This window comes from Xiphophorus maculatus, unplaced genomic scaffold (assembly GCF_002775205.1).
Source record: "Xiphophorus maculatus strain JP 163 A unplaced genomic scaffold, X_maculatus-5.0-male Unplaced_Scaffold_BN222, whole genome shotgun sequence".
NCBI lineage: Eukaryota > Metazoa > Chordata > Actinopteri > Cyprinodontiformes > Poeciliidae > Xiphophorus > Xiphophorus maculatus.
In genome coordinates, this window is record NW_019369818.1 from 14,759 (window position 1) to 34,729 (window position 19,971).

General features: G+C 39.1%; 1 protein-coding gene and 1 pseudogene across 1 annotated transcript; both read left to right on the forward strand.

Moving 5' to 3' along the window:
* Nucleotides 1–1,013: 1,013 nt before the first annotated feature.
* LOC111607984 (abnormal spindle-like microcephaly-associated protein homolog) lies at nucleotides 1,014–3,921 on the forward strand. Its single transcript, XM_023330135.1, has 7 exons — nucleotides 1,014–1,091; nucleotides 1,179–1,370; nucleotides 2,112–2,304; nucleotides 2,376–2,530; nucleotides 3,128–3,304; nucleotides 3,378–3,550; nucleotides 3,809–3,921. The coding sequence occupies exons 2-7, from the start codon at nucleotides 1,239–1,241 to the stop codon at nucleotides 3,909–3,911; spliced, it is 933 nt and encodes a 310-aa protein (XP_023185903.1). The 5' UTR covers nucleotides 1,014–1,091; nucleotides 1,179–1,238; the 3' UTR covers nucleotides 3,912–3,921.
* Nucleotides 3,922–16,085: 12,164 nt separating this feature from the next.
* On the forward strand, nucleotides 16,086–19,629 carry LOC111607985 (annotated as a pseudogene).
* The last annotated feature ends 342 nt before the right edge of the window (nucleotides 19,630–19,971 follow it).

The window sequence follows — 19,971 nt, forward strand, 5'->3', positions numbered from 1 at the left end:
TTCAAATCGCACTTCTCTCATCGGCTGGGTTCAGACCCCAAAGACAAAGATGAAGACAAAGGCAAGACAAAGAAGAAGAACTGGTGCCTTCCTTCCTGCCAGCACCAAGTCCTGTGTGACCTCACCATCCATGCGGAGAGGAGGCTCATCAGACCTACAGAGATTCCTGCCTTCGCCGATCAACATCTTCCTCCTGCTGCAACACCTTCTTCATCATCAGACCTGCGGAGATCCTGGCCTTCATCGATCGGCGTCTTCCTCCTGCTGCAGCACCTTCTTCGTCGTCGTGCCAGGTCTGGGGTTCGAGGCGCCAGGCTCCGTCCGTCTCTCTCAAAGGTTCCTTTTTTAGTTTTCAGTGTCAGCAGTAGGGAAAGATAGACTAGATGATTGATTTTACTTATTTGATTATTTCTGCTACTGAATTAAGCTGTACTGACCCTTGCAAAAATGCCTTACTAATAAAATATTTAGCATAAAGAAAATCTAAAAGATGTTGTGGACATTCAGTTAATGAGTCACCTTAAAGTTCTTTGATGGTTGTAAAATAGCTGTGATGTTTGATTCTGGAGAGGAAAAAGTTTAAAATGTTTTTAGGTTGCTGGTAGCCCAAATTTAAAACGTCATCCTTGGGACTCGCCCGAGTCACTAAAACCTACCTGGTTCAATAACAAATGCAAGTTGTAAAATAGAGAACGAGCGACCGTTAACAGGTGTGCTCTGTGAAACTAGTTGGCTGTAGGCTGCTCAGTCTGGCTAATTCACAGGGGGAAGAAGGGTGGGACACCTGGATGTTGGCCGTCAGAAACCAGGCGAATCGTTTCTCGAAACCAGCTTAAACAGAGTTTACTTCAGTTCTGGACAGGGTAAATCCCAGCAGATTTAGGAAACTCAATTAACCCGTTAGATGGAGAGCTGGTAGCACATCTCCCCTCTCAGAAGAGGAAGCAGAGAGTGAGAGAGTAGAGACAGAAAGGAGGGGGGGGGTGTTGCGCAACAACACACCTCAGGCCATAAAGATCCAACGAGCCCTGAGAGCCCACTGGGCTTTGGAATCAGCAAAAAGACAGATCCAGTCGGTCGTTACCATACAGGTACACCCGGAAACCAGAACCAGTGATGTACTGTTGGGTTTAGGAGCGTAGCACCCGACTATAAACTGTTCTCTGGGCTTTTCTCAGCGTTGGGTTAGAGCGAGGCTGCAGAGGAGACGACATCTGGAGGACAGGAGGAAGGTGGTGATGGTCCAGAGAGTGGTCAGGCGTTGGTTAGCGCGCCGCCACAAAGCCGCCGCCGTCATCCAGGAAGTGACCCGAAAATTCCTCCTGGACAGGCGACAGAAGAGGGCTCAACGAGGAATCGTCAAAGCTCAGGTGAGGCTAAAGCTAACGCTGCCTGTGCCATTAGCTAACGCTACCATTAGCTAAGTCTGTACTTAAGCTGACTGACTAAACTTTGAAGAGCAAATTTACTTGGTCATTTTGGAAGTTTTAGTTGAATAAAGTTTGACATTTGTGAAATTTTGTTTATCGACTGATACAAACCCTGCAGCTGGTTTGTTTATATTCATGATCTTACTTTAAAGTTTAACTCAGCATTTCCATTTCCTTTTGTTTAGTGTTTTATAAAAACTTTATAGAGCAAGCAAATACTAAAAAAATAACTAAATTACTGTAAAACCAAACTTAAACAGGGTTTTGCATAATTTCCTTATTGAAAGAATATCGTTCAGTGCATTGACTCTTGGTTTCAGAATGGGTTTTTAACTAGCATTATAGCATTAGCTTCCGCTAAATACCGTTTTGGTGTAGCACTTTAGCATTAGCCAAGCTAATGTTTTGATTTTGCTTTAAGGTTTAACATAACTAACTTATTCAGGTAGCGGTTCCCACCTCGGTAATCTTAAAATACTTTTGTTTTTTTATGTTTAAGATTGTTGTAGTCATTGTGTTTAACATAAAGTGCAACTTTAGGTTAAATATTTTATAAAAACTGTTGAGATAAATCATTAAAAGCCCCAATTAGGTGATGAATTAGTCTAAATCTCTGGCCAGAACTCCACGGTCCGGTTGACGTATCAGAGGCTCAAACGGCTCCATCCTGTGTCCCTGCAGGCTCTGTGGAGAGGACACCGCTCCCGCATGCTGAGCGACAAACCCAAACTCGTGAAGCTGAGGCTCCGCTTGCGCAAAATCTCTGCTGAAGTACGAGAGGAAGACAAACTGTGCAACAAAACCTCTTCTGCGCTGGAGTATCTCCTCCGATACAAACACTTCTCCTTCATCCTGGAGGCCCTGAAGAACCTCGGTAAGACCAGGACTGGATTGTTTTCGCTCGCTGCTGTCGGCTGAGTGGTGATGGAAACGTTTTTTATGCAGAGGCCGCCACCAGGCTGTCGCCAGAGTGCTGCGAGCGGCTGGTGGGAAGCGACGCCACCGGTGTCATCTTCACGCTGATACGCAGCTGCAACCGGAGCGGACCCTGCATGGAGGTCATCACCTTCTCCGTCCAGATCCTCCTCAACCTCTCCAAGGTACAACTGACGTCTCCGGTTCATAACATCGATGCTTTTCTGACTATGAATATCTTTCATTTTTATACAAATCTCAACTTGTTTACAAAGCTGATTGAAATTTACCAACTTAATCTTTCAGGTTTTTTTCCCTTAATTTTATTGGTTTTACAAAAACAGGCTCTAGTTGTACTTTTCATAAAGCCCTCCTGTATTGAATCCTTTTTTGAACTGCGCCCTCTGGTGGAAGATGTTGGTAGTACATGCGGCAAATGCAAATTAAAGACCAACAAGGCTAAAATAAAGTATTTTTGGTGCTTAAAAAATCTCTAATAGTCATACATTACGTAATAATTAAAGTACTATAAGCTGTTATTAGTGTATCTATCTAACTGTTTCAGGCCTTAAAGGACGATAAATTGTCCCAGAAGTTTTTGCAATAAACGATAATATTGTCTGACTTTTGTCATCCTGTTTTTGGTAGAAAGAAGAAAAAAATATAAATTATTGAGCTTGTTTTAATTTGTCATGTGATTAATTAATTTATTTAATCAGAGATCAATCAGAGAAGATGGTTCAAATCTAACTATTAACACTCAAATGTGTATTTTCCCTCAGTACCACCTGACCATAGAGGCGGTGTATTCGGTGGAAAACTCCCTGGAAACGCTGCTGGATTTACTGCAGAAATACCGGGAGAAAGCCGGGGACAAGGTGGCCGAAAAGGGCGGCAGCATCTTCACCAAAGCCTGCTTCCTTCTCGCTCTGCTGCTGCAGGACGAGCGCCGCGCTCAGGTCTGAAGCAGACAAAAAAATCTTTCCCACTAATCCTTACGAAAACATTTAAATTTAATCCATTTCCCCTCAGGAGGTGGTGAAGCTGCCTAAAGTTTTGGACCGGATACGCAGCATCTACCGGCTCACCGCGCGGAAACACAAAATGGACGAAGAGCGCAGCATCACCAGGCAGAGAATCAACGCCTCGATCAACGGGAGCTTCTTTGTTCCGCCAACGCCGCGCAAATCCAAACCGCCACCAAAGTAGGCAGCATCTGATCTGTACAAACCCAAACAGGACTTTTGGTTCTGTGGAACTAAAATGCTGTTTTCTGTGGAGCTAAATTAGTGTCAGAAAGATTCACAAAGCATACAGTAAAATCTGCATGTGTGCAATAAGACGTAATAAGTGTAAAAGAAGATTTGTAAACGTACGACATTATTCGCTGTTCTGTACAACACGATGCAAATCTTACTGTGAATGTTGGGACTAATTTAGCTCCATATTTTTGTGTCGTTCAGGTTTGTACCGGATTGGGTTCTGAGGAAGGACAAACTGAAAGACGTCGTCGATCCCCTCAGGGCGATCCAGATGGTGGCGGAAACGCTCGCCATCGTTTTATAAACAGAAAACCTTCAAGAGTCTTTTGTTTTCACAGAAAACCTCAGATTTTTAATATTTTTTGTTTTGTTTTTCAATCAAATGATTTGTTTGTAAATACTGAATTTGATCTTTTTTGATAATAAAATTGATCTTGTTTATGTTTTTCCCTTTTCAATATTTTCTTCCTGTTTCGGGAAACTAAAAAATGCCTAAAAACTCATCTTTTCAAATCTTCTTACTCTGCACTGTCTAACTTTCTGATGGTTTATCTTGTTTGTACGGGTTCTTTGTTAATAAATGCGTTTAAATAAAATGTATTAATACTGAGTCATCTACATAAGGTTGTACAGCTAAAACCATCATCTTCACATTTTAGTTATTATTTAGCATATCTTTAGGCAGATGAGTGTTTTTACAGAAGAAAACAAAAAACTTAGTTTTGGGTTTGTTTCTAAGTGTTGTCATGATTAAACACCCTGTCAGTTCTGAGCTCTGCTGAAAAGTAAATATGAATCTGAAAAGTACACTGTTATCCTTTGCTGTATTTTCTACAGTTAAATACCACAAAATGCCCAGTAAAACTACCATAAGACATCTTTACAAGTAGTTACTGTAATTTGCATTGCATTATGGGTATAGTACATAGTATTACAGTAACTTACTGTATGTTTTGAATTTGCAGTAATTTACTGTTTACACATTACAGTAGTGGTACTGTACTGATAATATACAGTAAGAATTATATTTGATTTCCAACCGTCATCATAGCTGCTTCATCGTGGTTCCCTGTTTCTGTATTTTTACTCCTTTAGTGGTTAACATATTTTTAAGGCAGAAAGAGAGCATGTACTTTTGTTTTTTTCACATCCTAGCTAACATTAACGTGCAGTTTATCTAGCTACGTCATCAAGCGTGGCTTCGCTTCCAACTGTTTTCTGATGACGTTTGTTTAAACTCCGAAGCTTTTTCTCTCCAAGTGCAGCTCTGTCTCCGTGCTGTGGGCTCACACTGCTTCAGCTCTTCAAGACAGGTAAAAAAACACTTCTTAGAAAACTGTTTGAAGCCAAAGCCTAGTCTGGAAATGTACATTTTAGATGGAGTTAACGTAGCTTATAGCATCATGCTATAAGTTAGCATTATAGCATGAGCTCGTTTGTGCTGGTTAGCCTGGTAAAATAACGTACCTTTACGTTACTAACTCTGGTGTTTTATATAACTGGCATATTGCAACCTTATAAGTTACGTGTCTGTAAATGAGGTGAAAGAAAGGGAAATATGATGTTGTTATTTTTTGAGCTGGTTTGGTGTTAACGTTAGCTAAGGTGCTAATTTTACCGTTGAAGGTTTTAGCTTGACTTTTGCCGCTTAATCTTCCTCGGGCGGCTTTAGGTTGAGATGAGCTCAGTGTCTGTTAGCATTGTTGCTACATCCTTTGTGGAACAATATAACCATAACTAATAATTGATCCTCCCCCTTTTCTTTATTTTACATGTAATGACTGTTCATTTGTTTAAACCATGATCTTGCAAATGTTAAAAGTGCAGATTAGCTACGTAGGTCAGCAAGGATGAATTTCTAACATTGTTCTTTTTTTCCCTTTTCTTCAGATGACCTTTTTGTTTTAACTCCCAAGCTTTTTCCCTCCAAGTGGCTGTGCAGTTCTGTCCTGCTGACTGCTAACATAGCTTCATCTCTTCAAAAGACAACAGGTAAAAAGCTCTTCAAACATATTTGAAGCCACAAAATAGTCTGGAAATGTAGAGGAGCAGCTAACCTAATCTATAACTTTGAGCTTGCTACAGCTGGTTAGCCTGCTAAAGTACCATTACATCTCCAACATAGTGTATAAGAGTCTGTAAATGAGGACAAAGGTGAAAAACATTAAAGTAGTTTCTGTTATTTTTTGAGTTGGTTCAGCCACAGTGGCAGGTGGACAAAAAAGTTAATTTCCAACCCTGGTTACATATAAGGACTGTTCACATGTTTAAACCATGCTCCTGCAAATTTAAAGTTAAGTCAGTACTAACAGGTGCAACTACGTACAGGTGTAAATTCTGCAGCATTTGTACTTCAGAATTTACAGAATTTTGTAGTCATGTGAAGAAACATCAACACACAGCTAATTATCGGTTTGCATGTGGAATAGAGCAATGTCCTGCTTCCTTCAGAACATTTTCTGCATTCAGGTCCCACATGCACAGGAGTCACCGCCATTGCAGAAGTCAGACTGAACACTTGTGGAATGTAATGCTTTAAAAAATGCATTTAGCCCCACAAACTGTCATTCACATCTGCTGTTTCAGAGTGGTAGCAGGATGTAGGGGTAAAGTCTAGTCTAGTCTCCGGGATGAGGTTCTCAAAAACCTGTTGTAATCTGGGTGAACTGGCCCTTTAAATATAAATTACTACCAGTAATTCATATTTAAGAGAGTTTTCCTTTTATGTTTTAAAGGTATCTTCCACCAAGATGTCTGTTGAAATGGAAATGACCTTACCCACTACACCAAGGGTAATCATGCTTGGTAAGAGGAATATTTTCTATCACTATAATTTTTTCGTAGCAATGTATGTAATTGTTATGGTAGTCTGTACTTTTACTCACTAGCGTTAGCCTGAGAAGGGTTTGTCTATTTTAGGAAATAGCTTGATGTCTGCAACCCGGTGGATGGTCAGTATGGAGGAGAAGGTATTTTTCCAGCCTGAGCAACTACATGACTTTGCCAGCGTCCTTGCTGTCTTTCTTGGGTCATATTCTGTCTTCAATCTGGAGTATCAGGAGTCAGCATCCACCACACTGGAGATGATACAATGGCAAGTACTCTACACCAAGCCATTTATGAATTAAATTTAATGACAGTTTGACTGATGATGAAGAACCATAGCTGATTGCTGTATTATACGTCTTCATTAAAAAATACAATTAATATATTTTATTTCTGTTAAAAGATTCTTTGTGAGGATCAATCCAGATGTTGGTACCAAATGCACAGCCAAAGTCGGTACAAGCCGCAAGACGGGAAGTCTTGTCAAGAGGAAAGTAGTCAGTGTCAACTCCCAGATCACCACCTTCTTCCAACGACTTGCTGAATTTGAATGGAGGACTTCCAACTAGGTAAGTATTTTACCAAATGTAAATGTTTATTATTTTGTTGTCTTTTCCTCCTATCTTGCATGCTCTGACTTTACTTTAGCCTTTTTAATATGATTTTAATGATAATTTATAAATGCCATGTGATTCCTACACAATAGCCCTTTAGAGTAGCCTGCATCTTTTCTGTGTCCGTGGTAAAAAGTGGATGTCGCTGCATCTCTTAATAAATCACAGAAATATATAAGTGTGTAGTTGTTTAAGTGTGGTGTATTTTATACTATGCAGTTTTCAGTTTATTAGGCACACCTTTGCAGTAATCCGTCAGCACCAACAAAATGACTAAAAAGATTGTTGTACTTCATCGTCCCCTGGGGACATTTGTAGTACGCAATCTTTTGAATTACTGAAGACTGACTGACTGCTTTTGCCATAAACAATCCAAAAACCTGAAGTGAAGCCAGTCCTGCTCATTCTTTATGCAGCTTCTATTATCACTTCAGTCCAATTGATTTTTTTTAAAACAAATTATCAACTTAATGCTGCTTTATGACAAAGATTTTATGCATGTGAACATTGTCACTTCAGCTTAATTTGTCAACCTTCCTGTCGATTTGAAAATGTAGATAACTTCCTGACCATCTCATGACCTCCCACATTGTCTGTCTTATTCTTTACAGTTCAGCTTCCACAAGATGGATCCCACTGATTTTGTTTGACGAATGGAATAAAAGTTCTTCTGATGTAGGAAATGTGTTCTATGGTTTTGTTGTTTTACAGCACATTATATTGTATTGTGACATTGTTTTTTATGACATTGCGAATATGTAAATGGATTTTATTTCTACAAATCTGCTGAAAATAAATACCTGTTATTCACAGTACTTGGACTAAAATTTCTTTTATGAAATTTTTCGGTTTATGGTAAAATATTCTTATCTTAAAGAAATGTAAACTTTAATTTACAGTAAAACTCTGACATTATGTTGTGAAACAAGTTTACAGTAGACCAGCTTTACTATAAAATACAATTACTGTATTATACTAGAAACTACATTTACAGTAATGCAGTTATAACTGTAAAGCACTCACAGTAAAAATTAACTGTGAAATATCATAACAGTAAAGGTACTGTAGAATGGTAATTACAGTAAAATTACAATAAAAGGTCTAACAGTGTAGTTCTGAACTGTTTTCAAATTATTTTTTCGTTTGCAGATTTAGAAACTTTTTCCCCAAAACTTTCAGTTTCAAATTATTTTAGTTTGAAGATTTTTTTCATTGTAGAAACTTTTTTCAGTTTTAAATCATTTTTTTAGTTTGTTAGCAGATTCACTTTTGGCACAGCGATAAATGTCACATCTGTGTTAGAAGGACACACATTTTAATTGACAAAGGTGGGTTAAGTTAGACATTTCACGTGATGCAACACGCAATAAACCAACAGAAAACAAACAAATGAGAAAACATGTCAACAGTTTCAAGATTTTAAAAAAAAATCTTTTTTCAGTCTCAAACTTTCTTTTTTTCCATTTCAAGTATTTGTTTTACGTTTCTTTCAGTCTTTTTTCTTAAATAGCTGCTTTACAGTTCTTTTTTTTTCACAATATCAAATTTTTTTGGCAAAACTTTTTGACCCCAATTTTGCTCCATACCACTGCTGATCTACTTAACAGTCTAGTTTGCTTTAAGTACTAGAACTAGCCAGAAGTGCAGAGTACCCAAATATTGTGCTCAAGTGTAGTACTACTTGATATTTTTACTCAGGTAAATTAAAAACTAGTCATCCAAGAAATGACTCAAGTAAGAGTAAAAAAGTATTTGGTAAAACTTCCCCACACTGGCCAGCTGTTTTAGTTCTTGTTAAATCTGATTTTGTTTTTCTCTGTATTTTATTTTTTGCTGAAATAGATTTTTGATCAAATCAGTTTCTTTGTTTTCTTTGCTACATTTGATTTATTTATTTTTCTGAAATCAGTTTTTTTCTTCTTTTTTTAAGTTCATTCCTGTTTCTGATTAAATTTGACCAAATCATATTTTGTGTCAACAGTTTGCAACTTGCACTAGCTGGTTAGCCGGTCAGCTGCCTACATACCTTTCTAGGCAGCTACTAAGTAAAAGTAGAACTACTTCAACATATTTTTATTCAAGTAAAAGTAAAAAGTATCCGTCCAAGAAATTACTAAAGTAAAAGTAAAAAGTATTTGGTAAAAAAGTTACTCAAATACTGAGTAACTGATCAAATTATCAATCATTTTAAAATTACATTACCTGGACCAAAATAAAAAGTTAAGTGGAAATTTGGGTATTTTAAGAATGAAAATGACAGCAATCATATTAGTAACAAAAAATAACAAAATCAGGCAAAATAAAATGTTTCCAAATAATTTTTTTTTCAATAAAAGATTCATGAAACTTTAATAAAAACTGCAGGTGTGTGTCTGTCAGGTGAACTTTGGGTTAAAACCTGTTTGTTTTTCATTCTGTGGGTAGAAAATCCAGACATTTTACTCAAGTAGGAGCAAGAAATACTTCATAATAAAATTACTCAAGTAAATGTAATTGAGTAATTGTAACTAGTTACTACCCCAACTCTGCCACCAGCTCAGCACATTTGTCTGTTTGCAGATTTCTTTGAAGACATGCTGAACAACTGAGAGCCATGAAAACTCACTTTGCTTAATTAATCTGATTAAAACTTTTATATGTATTTAACACATAAAAGTTTCTCACATTTTGTCTGCGATTTTGCATCGACGTTTCCCATGAGCAGAGGGAGAGGAGGCAGATTTTGAGAACCTGGGATTTTTTTCTGGTTATTTTTTATTTTTCAGCTGACCGGGTTTTGTTGCCTCTGAAGTGGAGTTATTATCTCCCAAACACAAACCCAGATTGAGAAATTGATCCATCTGGGTGGAGAGATTGACCCTCTCTGCTCTCATTCACTGACGGGGAATAATTCGACTTGTTCCACAGGAGAAACGCCCATAAAGATTTCAGCTGAAGCTTTCAGCTTTTTCTTAGCAAGAACTGATGGAAGATGGATAAAAAGGATTCATGCTGGACGTTTGCTTGTTTAGATCAGGAAGAGACGCTGTTTGTTTACTTGGATGCCTCCAGATTAAGGATTAAGTTGCACCTAAAAACCTTCAATTTTCTCAAAAGCTGACAGTGCGCCTTATAATCCAGTGCGCCTTATATATGGACCAATATTGAGCCACAACTGGTCTCATAACTACGGTAAGCAGCCGCCGACTTCATTTCCCCAGTAGAAGAAGAAGCGCGCGGTGCATGCTGGGTTTTGTGTAAAGACCCCAAAATGGCTCCTATTAAGAGACGAGCTTACGACACAGAGTTTAAGCTCAAGGCGATCAGTGATGCAGTAAAACACGGGAACAGAGCAGCAGCCAGAGAATTTAACATGAACCAATCAATGGTTATAGTGGAAGTGGATATATATTGTGATTGCACTAACGTTTGATTTACCGTAACAGCATCAGGCTGTTTTTACGTGTTTATTGAATCGAGGAAAAGTTCCCCTCCACTATATGTTACACCTTGCTGTTGTTAAAAGATAAACTGTCACCAAAATACCACGTCACTGACTTTACCTCGGGAAAATAATAAAACAGCTTTTTATTCATATTGGGAATGAAGGGAGTTTTCAGAACGCTGGTTTGTAATTTATTAATAAAGTTTGACTGAAATATCTGACTGTTTTGTTGACATTCCCTTTATCGCAGCTCCATCTAGTGGATGCATAACGTAACCGCAGCCTCTACTGTAGCGTCTATTCTATGCGCCTTATAATGCGGTGAGCCTTATATAAGAAAAAGGTTTTAAATAGGCCATTCATTGAAGGTGCGCCTTATAGTGCGGAAAATACGGTAAATGTTTTCAAACTTTTGCAACACCACACTTTGGAGAAAAAAAATTAACTAAAACATCTAATGTATCTTTAAGAAGACTCAGTGATCTTGCTGTTACCCAACCAGAACTTGTGTACAAGACAATATTGAGTGTTTTAACTTTTCATCTCCTCGTCTGGTTTGGTCACATGAGCTGCAGACTAACAGATAAACTTTTAAGAAACTTCCAGTGGCGGGTAAAGTAGCAGGTAAATAGACCTGAGTGAAGTTGGCCCCCACCTTCTTCAAATCAGGCACATTTGGTGTCAAACGTTTGTGCAGCAAACATTTTGTTTGTGCCGCTATAATTTTAAAGACATAAAGAATGTTTCTAGAGGTCATCAAAGGTCAACCAGCCCCCCACCTTCTTCAAATCAGATTTTTAGGCTCTGATAAAGTTTTTTTAGGCCGTTATTAACAAGTTGAACAGGAAATTGGGAGGAGAGAGAAGGGAAAGACATGCAGCAGATCTGCAGGACTGGGAATTAAACCCAGGTTGACAAACAAAACCTATAAGTAACGTCCTAAACAAAACATAATTTGCTGTCTTACCATAAACTGGTTACAAAAATAACTGAATTATTCATTTCTAAGCCCCTTTTCCTTCTCTTATACAAGCAGACAACACATAAGCTCAACAACACAAAAGCTTCATATTTATTACAAAGTATTGATCTAAGAATTGATTTCTTCCTGTAATGGAAATAATTTCTGATTAAGTTTTCTGTTTTCATGCTTTCATGGATTGTTCTTCTTTTTTCCCTTTTCTACAGTTTTTCATGTTAAATTGCACTTTTTTGTTAAGTTTGTTAAACTACCTTGAATCTGTATTTCTAAATAAAGACTAACAGAAAGATCACAGTAACTTTTATTTTTTATAAAACCTGTTTTGTTCTTATAACAAACAAACCAGATAAAACAAGTTTGGGTTTCTTTATGGTTCAGAGAATTAAATTATGATAACAATTATCATCTAATATTATGTACAGATTAAACTCTAATCTTAATTTAACATCCTGGAACCTGAAGAATCCAAACCTGTTAAATCAACTTTTTAAAGTTTGGTATAAAAAGAAAAACAGGATTTATCAAAGAAAAGCAGGTGAATGGACTGAACTTGTGTAGAGCCTTGCTGGTCATGTTGACCACTCAAAGCGCTTCACACTACAGTCACATTTACACCCACATGCAGGTCGGGGGGCAACTTGCCGCTAAGTGCCCCACCCTGGGGCAGCTCTACATGTGGCTGAGGAAGCTGGAATTGAACTTACAACCTTCTGGTCACAAGACAACCACTCTACCCACTGAGCCACAGTCGCACTAAAAAAGCCACTGCATGATCCTTTTGCTAATCTTCTTTAAAATACAGATTTAAACAGTTTAAAAGCTACAATTCAGTGCAATTTAATATAAAAAGTGAGTAGAAACGGTATAAACTAAAGGACAAACCATAAAAGCACAAGTACAGTGGAAATAAACAGAAATCATTACTATCAAAAGAAGAAATTTTAACTCTTAAATCAATACGTTGCTATAAAAATTGAGCCCAGTGTTGCTGCGGCGCTAAAACAGCGAAGGAAAAGGGCTAACGTACGGCTAATTCAATTAATTATAAAGTTTAACAATAAAGCTGCACATGTGTTTGGGGTTTCTTCAAATCTTTGGGGGCAATTTGCAGTGACCAACTGACCTGACCGACATGTTTTAGGAGATGTGGGGGGAACCGGAGCACCCGGAGAAAACCCACGCAAACACGGGGAGACCATGCAAACTCCACACAGATGGTGTCTGTGAAGACGCAGCGCTAACCGCTGCACCACCGTGCTGCCCACGTTTTTTCCAATTGAGTTGGGAAGGGATCTATTATCTAGTTTGTCAATGGGGATAAAACTTTAACGTTTTAAATTTGACGGAGCGTGGCCTGGCGCCCCGTACACAGAGGCTACAACCTCCATGAGTTTGAGTCCTCTTTCCTCTCTTGCTCGTCTTTCTCCTTCTCTGAATATCATCATAATCCAGAACATTAGATATGTTCTGGATTGTCTTCACTGTTTTATTTTTCTTTTGGCTTCTGCCATCTCAGAGTCTTCCGTAATTTTTCCAAAAAGAAATCTTAGACTTTTTCTTCTTACCGTCCTGCATGATTTTAACATCCGGATTGTCCAAATCCTCCAGGACGGTTTCTCCAGTGATCTTGGTCTCTTCTGAGGATTCTGGGTCTGTGGAACAACCTGATAACGGTTCTCCTGAGCTTTTCTCCTCTGGAGAAACCTTTTCACTTACGACATCAACTGGGTCCACTTGGTCCTGTAAGTCTTCCTCCTTCTCTTGGGAAACTGTGATGTCTTTTTTTGGGAAACCGTCTTCCTCAGCTCTCAGCAGCAGGAGATCCTCTTTCGCTCTTTGTAAATCATTTTTTACGCAACTTATTTCCAGCTGGTATTTCTCTGCGTCATGTTTAAATGCAGTGACTTCCTTTTCATACTGACAGTTGAGCTGCTGGTACAAACCGTTTACCTTCTCCAGCTCAGCCTGGGCACTGCTTTCTCTGTTTTGCAGGATTTTAATCTCTGTTGTTGCGTTATTTTGGAGGATGGCATATTCAGATCTCAGGTTGTCCAGACTCGCCTTCGCCTTCTCTACTGTCTGCAGATGTGCTTTTCTCTCCTCCTTTACCTGCTGCTGAAGTTTTTCAAGTTGTTGCAGCGCAGATCGGTTTATATCCCAAATTAGTTTTTCTGCCTTTTGTCTCTGTAAAAGAGCCATTTGGTCCTGCCTTATCTTCTGTTGGTAAGTCTCAATCTGCTGCTGTAAATCCACTGTGTCGTTTCTATATCTGCATTTAAGCTCCTCATGTGAAACATGAACCCGATCCAGTTCATGGAACATCTGCCTGTCCCTGTGTCTCAGAATAAAGATCTTTCTTGCCATTCTTTGGAAGAGCTCTTCCTTCTCAGCTCTCAGATTGTTGACTAGGTTCAGGTTCTCTCTCTCTCTCTCTATATTGGCGTCTTTCTCATGTCTCGCCTCCTGCCGATATCTCTCCAGGTCTTGCTTAAGTCCAGAAACGTCACTATGATATTTACCGTTGAGTTCACTATATGAATGTTTGAGCTCAGCCAATTCTTCCTGCAGACGTTCTCGTTGTCTTGCAGGGACGCGATCTTATGGGACATTTCCAGAAACATCTTGTCCTTTTCAGCTCTCAGGTCTTCTAACCTGGCGCTCTCCGTTTCCAGACTGGAGTCCAGTCTTTGGGTTTCCCCGTGTAAAATATCCAAGTGTGCAGGAGCGAAGCTGCCTTGGGGGTTTTGCCAGACTCCCGTTCTTGCCTGGAGTCCCCTCATCCTGTTGCGGTATTTCTCAAATTGGTGAAACATTTCTACCTCAAATCCTTCAGCCAAAATCTGTCGCCGTAAATTACTTGAACCGTCGTTTGGAAAGAGCTTTGCGCACGTCTGAACTGGTCAGTGATATTGCAAGCAATGAAAAATATGCAGAATTGTGTCACATACAATTCTGCAGTTGATGACATCACAGACTGCATCGCCAGTGACATCACAGAGTCTTCCTTTGCTGGCGGTGTGACATCATTCCACCACCAAATATCTCACTCTTCATTCTTGTTACATTCAAAATAGTCCAGGATTCACTGGTTTTTATCCAAACTCATTTCTGTTTTGGGCCAGATCAAAAACCTGAATGTTCATAAAGGGCCTGTTGCACCAGAACATATTGATGAAAACCAATTAAACTGTTAAAATATCAATAAATAGGTGTTTCAGCATCAATACGTGTTTCTTAAAATAACCTAATATTGAACATCTTTTCACACAAATCAGTTCATCCAGGATTGTTTTTGTGCTTTTCTGCAATCATCACAGATTTGTGGCGCTAAGTTAGAAATATCTGTAAGGAATTTTTTACAATATTTGCGCTAACATATGATGTTAAATGTGATCTTTTATTAATCTCTCTATCGGTCATGGACTATAACTTGGCATCAGGTCAGGCTGAGACAGCAGGCACTTGAACCCAAATGTTTATGGACAATTTTGAGAAAAAATGTTAATAAACTCAGAAAAAATGTTGATAAAGTCAGAAAACATGAGGGATCTGTTGATTGTTGTGTGAATTTTGCGGTTATTTGTAAAAACTGGAGGGGCCCATTGCTATGATTTGGAGTCTAGAGGGCCACATAGAAAGCTATGGCGGGCCAGATTTGGCCCTCGGGCCTTGAGTTTGACACACGGGCCATATATGATAATCTATAGAACTTTTTTCAATATCTAAACATTGGGAAGTTAATTTTGCTTGTTTAGTCAAACATTTATTTTCTTCTGTATTGTGGAAAAAGAGAGTGGGAAAGAAAATTTATAATAAATCGATGTAAACAATATGAAAAGTAAAATATAAAAACTAAAACTATTGATTTATAAATCTTGTTGAAAGTTGGTTAGGATTGATTAAGCCTCGTTGTTAATATCAGGCTTAAAACTCAAAAATTGTAAATGAGTGAAAGTTGTAATGTACTAGTATTGTGGTTGTTTATTGTTGTCATAGCAACTGCCTGTCAAGATGGCTGTCAGTTAAAACAAAGAATGTTGTAATCTATATTTTCCAGTATGTTTTTGTTAGCTTTTTAAAGGCACAATGTACTTCTTATTATAAATAGTTTCTAGTGAGAAAATAAAAGTGTGTATTTTTTATCCGGTTTCTACTGTAGAAAACTTTTTCCACATTTTAATCTTCTAATCAAAATTAAATTACACGTTATCACAGAACTGTTCAGTTTAAATATCAATAACTTTCAAGGACTAGAAGCAAAGTTTAGTGCTTTAATTACTGATTAAACACAAAACTAAAGCACCACTTTCACATTTTTTATTGTGAAAACCTCATATCCACATATGTCAACCAAGCAAGAATTTTGCAGCATTAACTTATGTTTGCGGCGGTCTTTGACCAAGCTCAGGAACTTCTCTGCACTGATCTCATCATCAATCACAGTGTAATGGATACCCTGGTTGGTAGCAGGATAAACATGGAGACGCCTTCCTGTTATGGCAGCTGTCTGTTTTTCATTCTTCTCTACTTCTCCAACGGCGAGATAGAGAACATTTCCTGGATGTTAGACGTTCTGCTGTCGTCCTCCAGGCGGCCTTCAGAGGCCATCATGCACGGACTCAAATTGCAAAAATGCACAAAGCCGCTGCCATCATTCAAGCTAATTTCAGGAGACACAAACAGCAAACAGACTATAAGAGACGATGCTGGGCAGTGACTGTCATACAGCAGAGGTTTAGAGCGCAGAAATGTAAAGAACTTCAGGAAAAGCGTTACCAAGATGTTAGAAGAGCCGTCATCGTTCTTCAGGCTGCATATCGAGGAATAAAGTCCAGACGAATGATCGGAAAAAGGCGAGAGGCTGCCAGCGTCATCCAGAGCGCCTTCAGAGTCCACCGTGAACGGCAACGGTACCTGAAACTGAAATCATCCGCTCTCACGATTCAGAGGAAATATCGAGCCACTTCAGAAGCCAAAGTGATGAAGAACAGATACTCGCTGATGAGGAAGGCTGTCGTCACTCTTCAGAGATGCTGCCGAGCCTGGAAGGAAAAACGACAGGTAGCCATAAACCAAGTCGTGTCTAGATTTTAATATCTGGGAGGAATCTAACCAAATTCTGTGATTTTTACTTTGAATTCATGCTGGCTGGTTTCAGGTCCTGGAGGCAGCCCGGGCAGAGCAGAGACTCCATTTTACGGCTGCGGTTTTCCATCACCTCAGGCCATAAAGATCCAACGAGCCCTGAGAGCCCACTGGGCTTTGGAATCAGCAAAAAGACAGATCCAGTCGGTCGTTACCATACAGGTACACCCGGAAACCAGAACCAGTGATGTACTGTTGGGTTTAGGAGCGTAGCACCCGACTATAAACTGTTCTCTGGGCTTTTCTCAGCGTTGGGTTAGAGCGAGGCTGCAGAGGAGACGACATCTGGAGGACAGGAGGAAGGTGGTGATGGTCCAGAGAGTGGTCAGGCGTTGGTTAGCGCGCCGCCACAAAGCCGCCGCCGTCATCCAGGAAGTGACCCGAAAATTCCTCCTGGACAGGCGACAGAAGAGGGCTCAACGAGGAATCGTCAAAGCTCAGGTGAGGCTAAAGCTAACGCTGCCTGTGCCATTAGCTAACGCTACCATTAGCTAAGTCTGTACTTAAGCTGACTGACTAAACTTTGAAGAGCAAATTTACTTGGTCATTTTGGAAGTTTTTAGTTGAATAAAGTTTGACATTTGTGAAATTTTGTTTATCGACTGATACAAACCCTGCAGCTGGTTTGTTTATATTCATGATCTTACTTTAAAGTTTAACTCAGCATTTCCATTTCCTTTTGTTTAGTGTTTTTTAAAAACTTTATAGAGCAAGCAAATACTAAAAAAATAACTAAATTACTGTAAAACCAAACTTAAACAGGGTTTTGCATAATTTCCTTATTGAAAGAATATCGTTCAGTGCATTGACTCTTGGTTTCAGAATGGGTTTTTAACTAGCATTATAGCATTAGCTTCCGCTAAATACGTTTTGGTGTAGCACTTTAGCATTAGCCAAGCTAATGTTTTGATTTTGCTTTAAGGTTTAACATAACTAACTTATTCAGGTAGCGGTTCCCACCTCGGTAATCTTAAAATACTTTTGTTTTTTTATGTTTAAGATTGTTGTAGTCATTGTGTTTAACATAAAGTGCAACTTTAAGTTAAATATTTTATAAAAACTGTTAAGATAAATCATTAAAAGCCCCAAATTAGGTGATGAATTAGTCTAAATCTCTGGCCAGAACTCCACGGTCCGGTTGACGTATCAGAGGCTCAAACGGCTCCATCCTGTGTCCCTGCAGGCTCTGTGGAGAGGACACCGCTCCCGCATGCTGAGCGACAAACCCAAACTCGTGAAGCTGAGGCTCCGCTTGCGCAAAATCTCTGCTGAAGTACGAGAGGAAGACAAACTGTGCAACAAAACCTCTTCTGCGCTGGAGTATCTCCTCCGATACAAACACTTCTCCTTCATCCTGGAGGCCCTGAAGAACCTCGGTAAGACCAGGACTGGATTGTTTTCGCTCGCTGCTGTCGGCTGAGTGGTGATGGAAACGTTTTTTATGCAGAGGCCGCCACCAGGCTGTCGCCAGAGTGCTGCGAGCGGCTGGTGGGAAGCGACGCCACCGGTGTCATCTTCACGCTGATACGCAGCTGCAACCGGAGCGGACCCTGCATGGAGGTCATCACCTTCTCCGTCCAGATCCTCCTCAACCTCTCCAAGGTACAACTGACGTCTCCGGTTCATAACATCGATGCTTTTCTGACTATGAATATCTTTCATTTTTATACAAATCTCAACTTGTTTACAAAAGCTGATTGAAATTTACCAACTTAATCTTTCAGGTTTTTTTCCTTAATTTTATTGGTTTTACAAAAACAGGCTCTAGTTGTACTTTTCATAAGCCCTCCTGTATTGAATCCTTTTTTGAACTGCGCCCTCTGGTGGAAGATGTTGGTAGTACATGCGGCAAATGCAAATTAAAGACCAACAAGGCTAAAATAAAGTATTTTTGGTGCTTAAAAAATCTCTAATAGTCATACATTACGTAATAATTAAAGTACTATAAGCTGTTATTAGTGTATCTATCTAACTGTTTCAGGCCTTAAAAGGACGATAAATTGTCCCAGAAGTTTTGCAATAAACGATATATTGTCTGACTTTGTCATCCTGTTTTTGGTAGAAAGAAGAAAAAAATATAAATTATTGAGCTTGTTTTAATTTGTCATGTGATTAATTAATTTATTTAATCAGAGATCAATCAGAGAAGATGGTTCAAATCTAACTATTAACACTCAAATGTGTATTTTCCCTCAGTACCACCTGACCATAGAGGCGGTGTATTCGGGTGGAAAAACTCCCTGGAAACGCTGCTGGATTTACTGCAGAAATACCGGGAGAAGCCGGGGACAAGGTGGCCGAAAAGGGGCGGCAGCATCTTCACCAAAGCCTGCTTCCTTCTCGCTCTGCTGCTGCAGGACGAGCGCCGCGCTCAGGTCTGAAGCAGACAAAAAAATCTTCCCACTAATCCTTACGAAAACATTTAAATTTAATCCATTTCCCTCAGGAGGTGGTGAAGCTGCCTAAAGTTTTGGACCGGATTACGCAGCATCTACCGGCTCACCGCGCGGAAACACAAAATGGACGAAGAGCGCAGCATCACCAGGCAGAGAATCAACGCCTCGATCAACGGGAGCTTCTTTGTTCCGCCAACGCCGCGCAAATCCAAACCGCCACCAAAGTAGGCAGCATCTGATCTGTACAAACCCAAACAGGACTTTTGGTTCTGTGGAAACTAAAATGCTGTTTTCTGTGGAGCTAAATTAGTGTCAGAAAGATTCACAAAGCATACAGTAAAATCTGCATGTGTGCAATAAGACGTAATAAGTGTAAAAGAAGATTTGTAAACGTACGACATTATTCGCTGTTCTGTACAACACGATGCAAATCTTACTGTGAATGTTGGGACTAATTTAGCTCCATATTTTTGTGTCGTTCAGGTTTGTACCGGATTGGGTTCTGAGGAAGGACAAACTGAAAGACGTCGTCGATCCCCTCAGGGCGATCCAGATGGTGGCGGAAACGCTCGCCATCGTTTTATAAACAGAAAACCTTCAAGAGTCTTTTTGTTTTCACAGAAAACCTCAGATTTTTAATATTTTTTGTTTTGTTTTTCAATCAAATGATTTGTTTGTAAATACTGAATTTGATCTTTTTTGATAATAAAATTGATCTTGTTTATGTTTTTCCCTTTTCAATATTTTCTTCCTGTTTCGGGAAACTAAAAAATGCCTAAAAACTCATCTTTTCAAATCTTCTTACTCTGCACTGTCTAACTTTCTGATGGTTTATCTTGTTTGTACGGGTTCTTTGTTAATAAATGCGTTTAAATAAAATGTATTAATACTGAGTCATCTACATAAGGTTGTACAGCTAAAACCATCATCTTCACATTTTAGTTATTATTTAGCATATCTTTAGGCAGATGAGTGTT

Bases quoted from the DNA above. Each gene is read 5' to 3' on its own strand.
- LOC111607984 (XM_023330135.1), top strand. From the start codon at position 1,239: ATGGTCCAGAGAGTGGTCAGGCGTTGGTTAGCGCGCCGCCACAAAGCC. The intron at 1,371-2,111 runs GTGAGGCTAAAG...GTGTCCCTGCAG, and splicing joins GAGGAATCGTCAAAGCTCAG to GCTCTGTGGAGAGGACACCG. The intron at 2,305-2,375 runs GTAAGACCAGGA...TTTTTTATGCAG, and splicing joins GGAGGCCCTGAAGAACCTCG to AGGCCGCCACCAGGCTGTCG.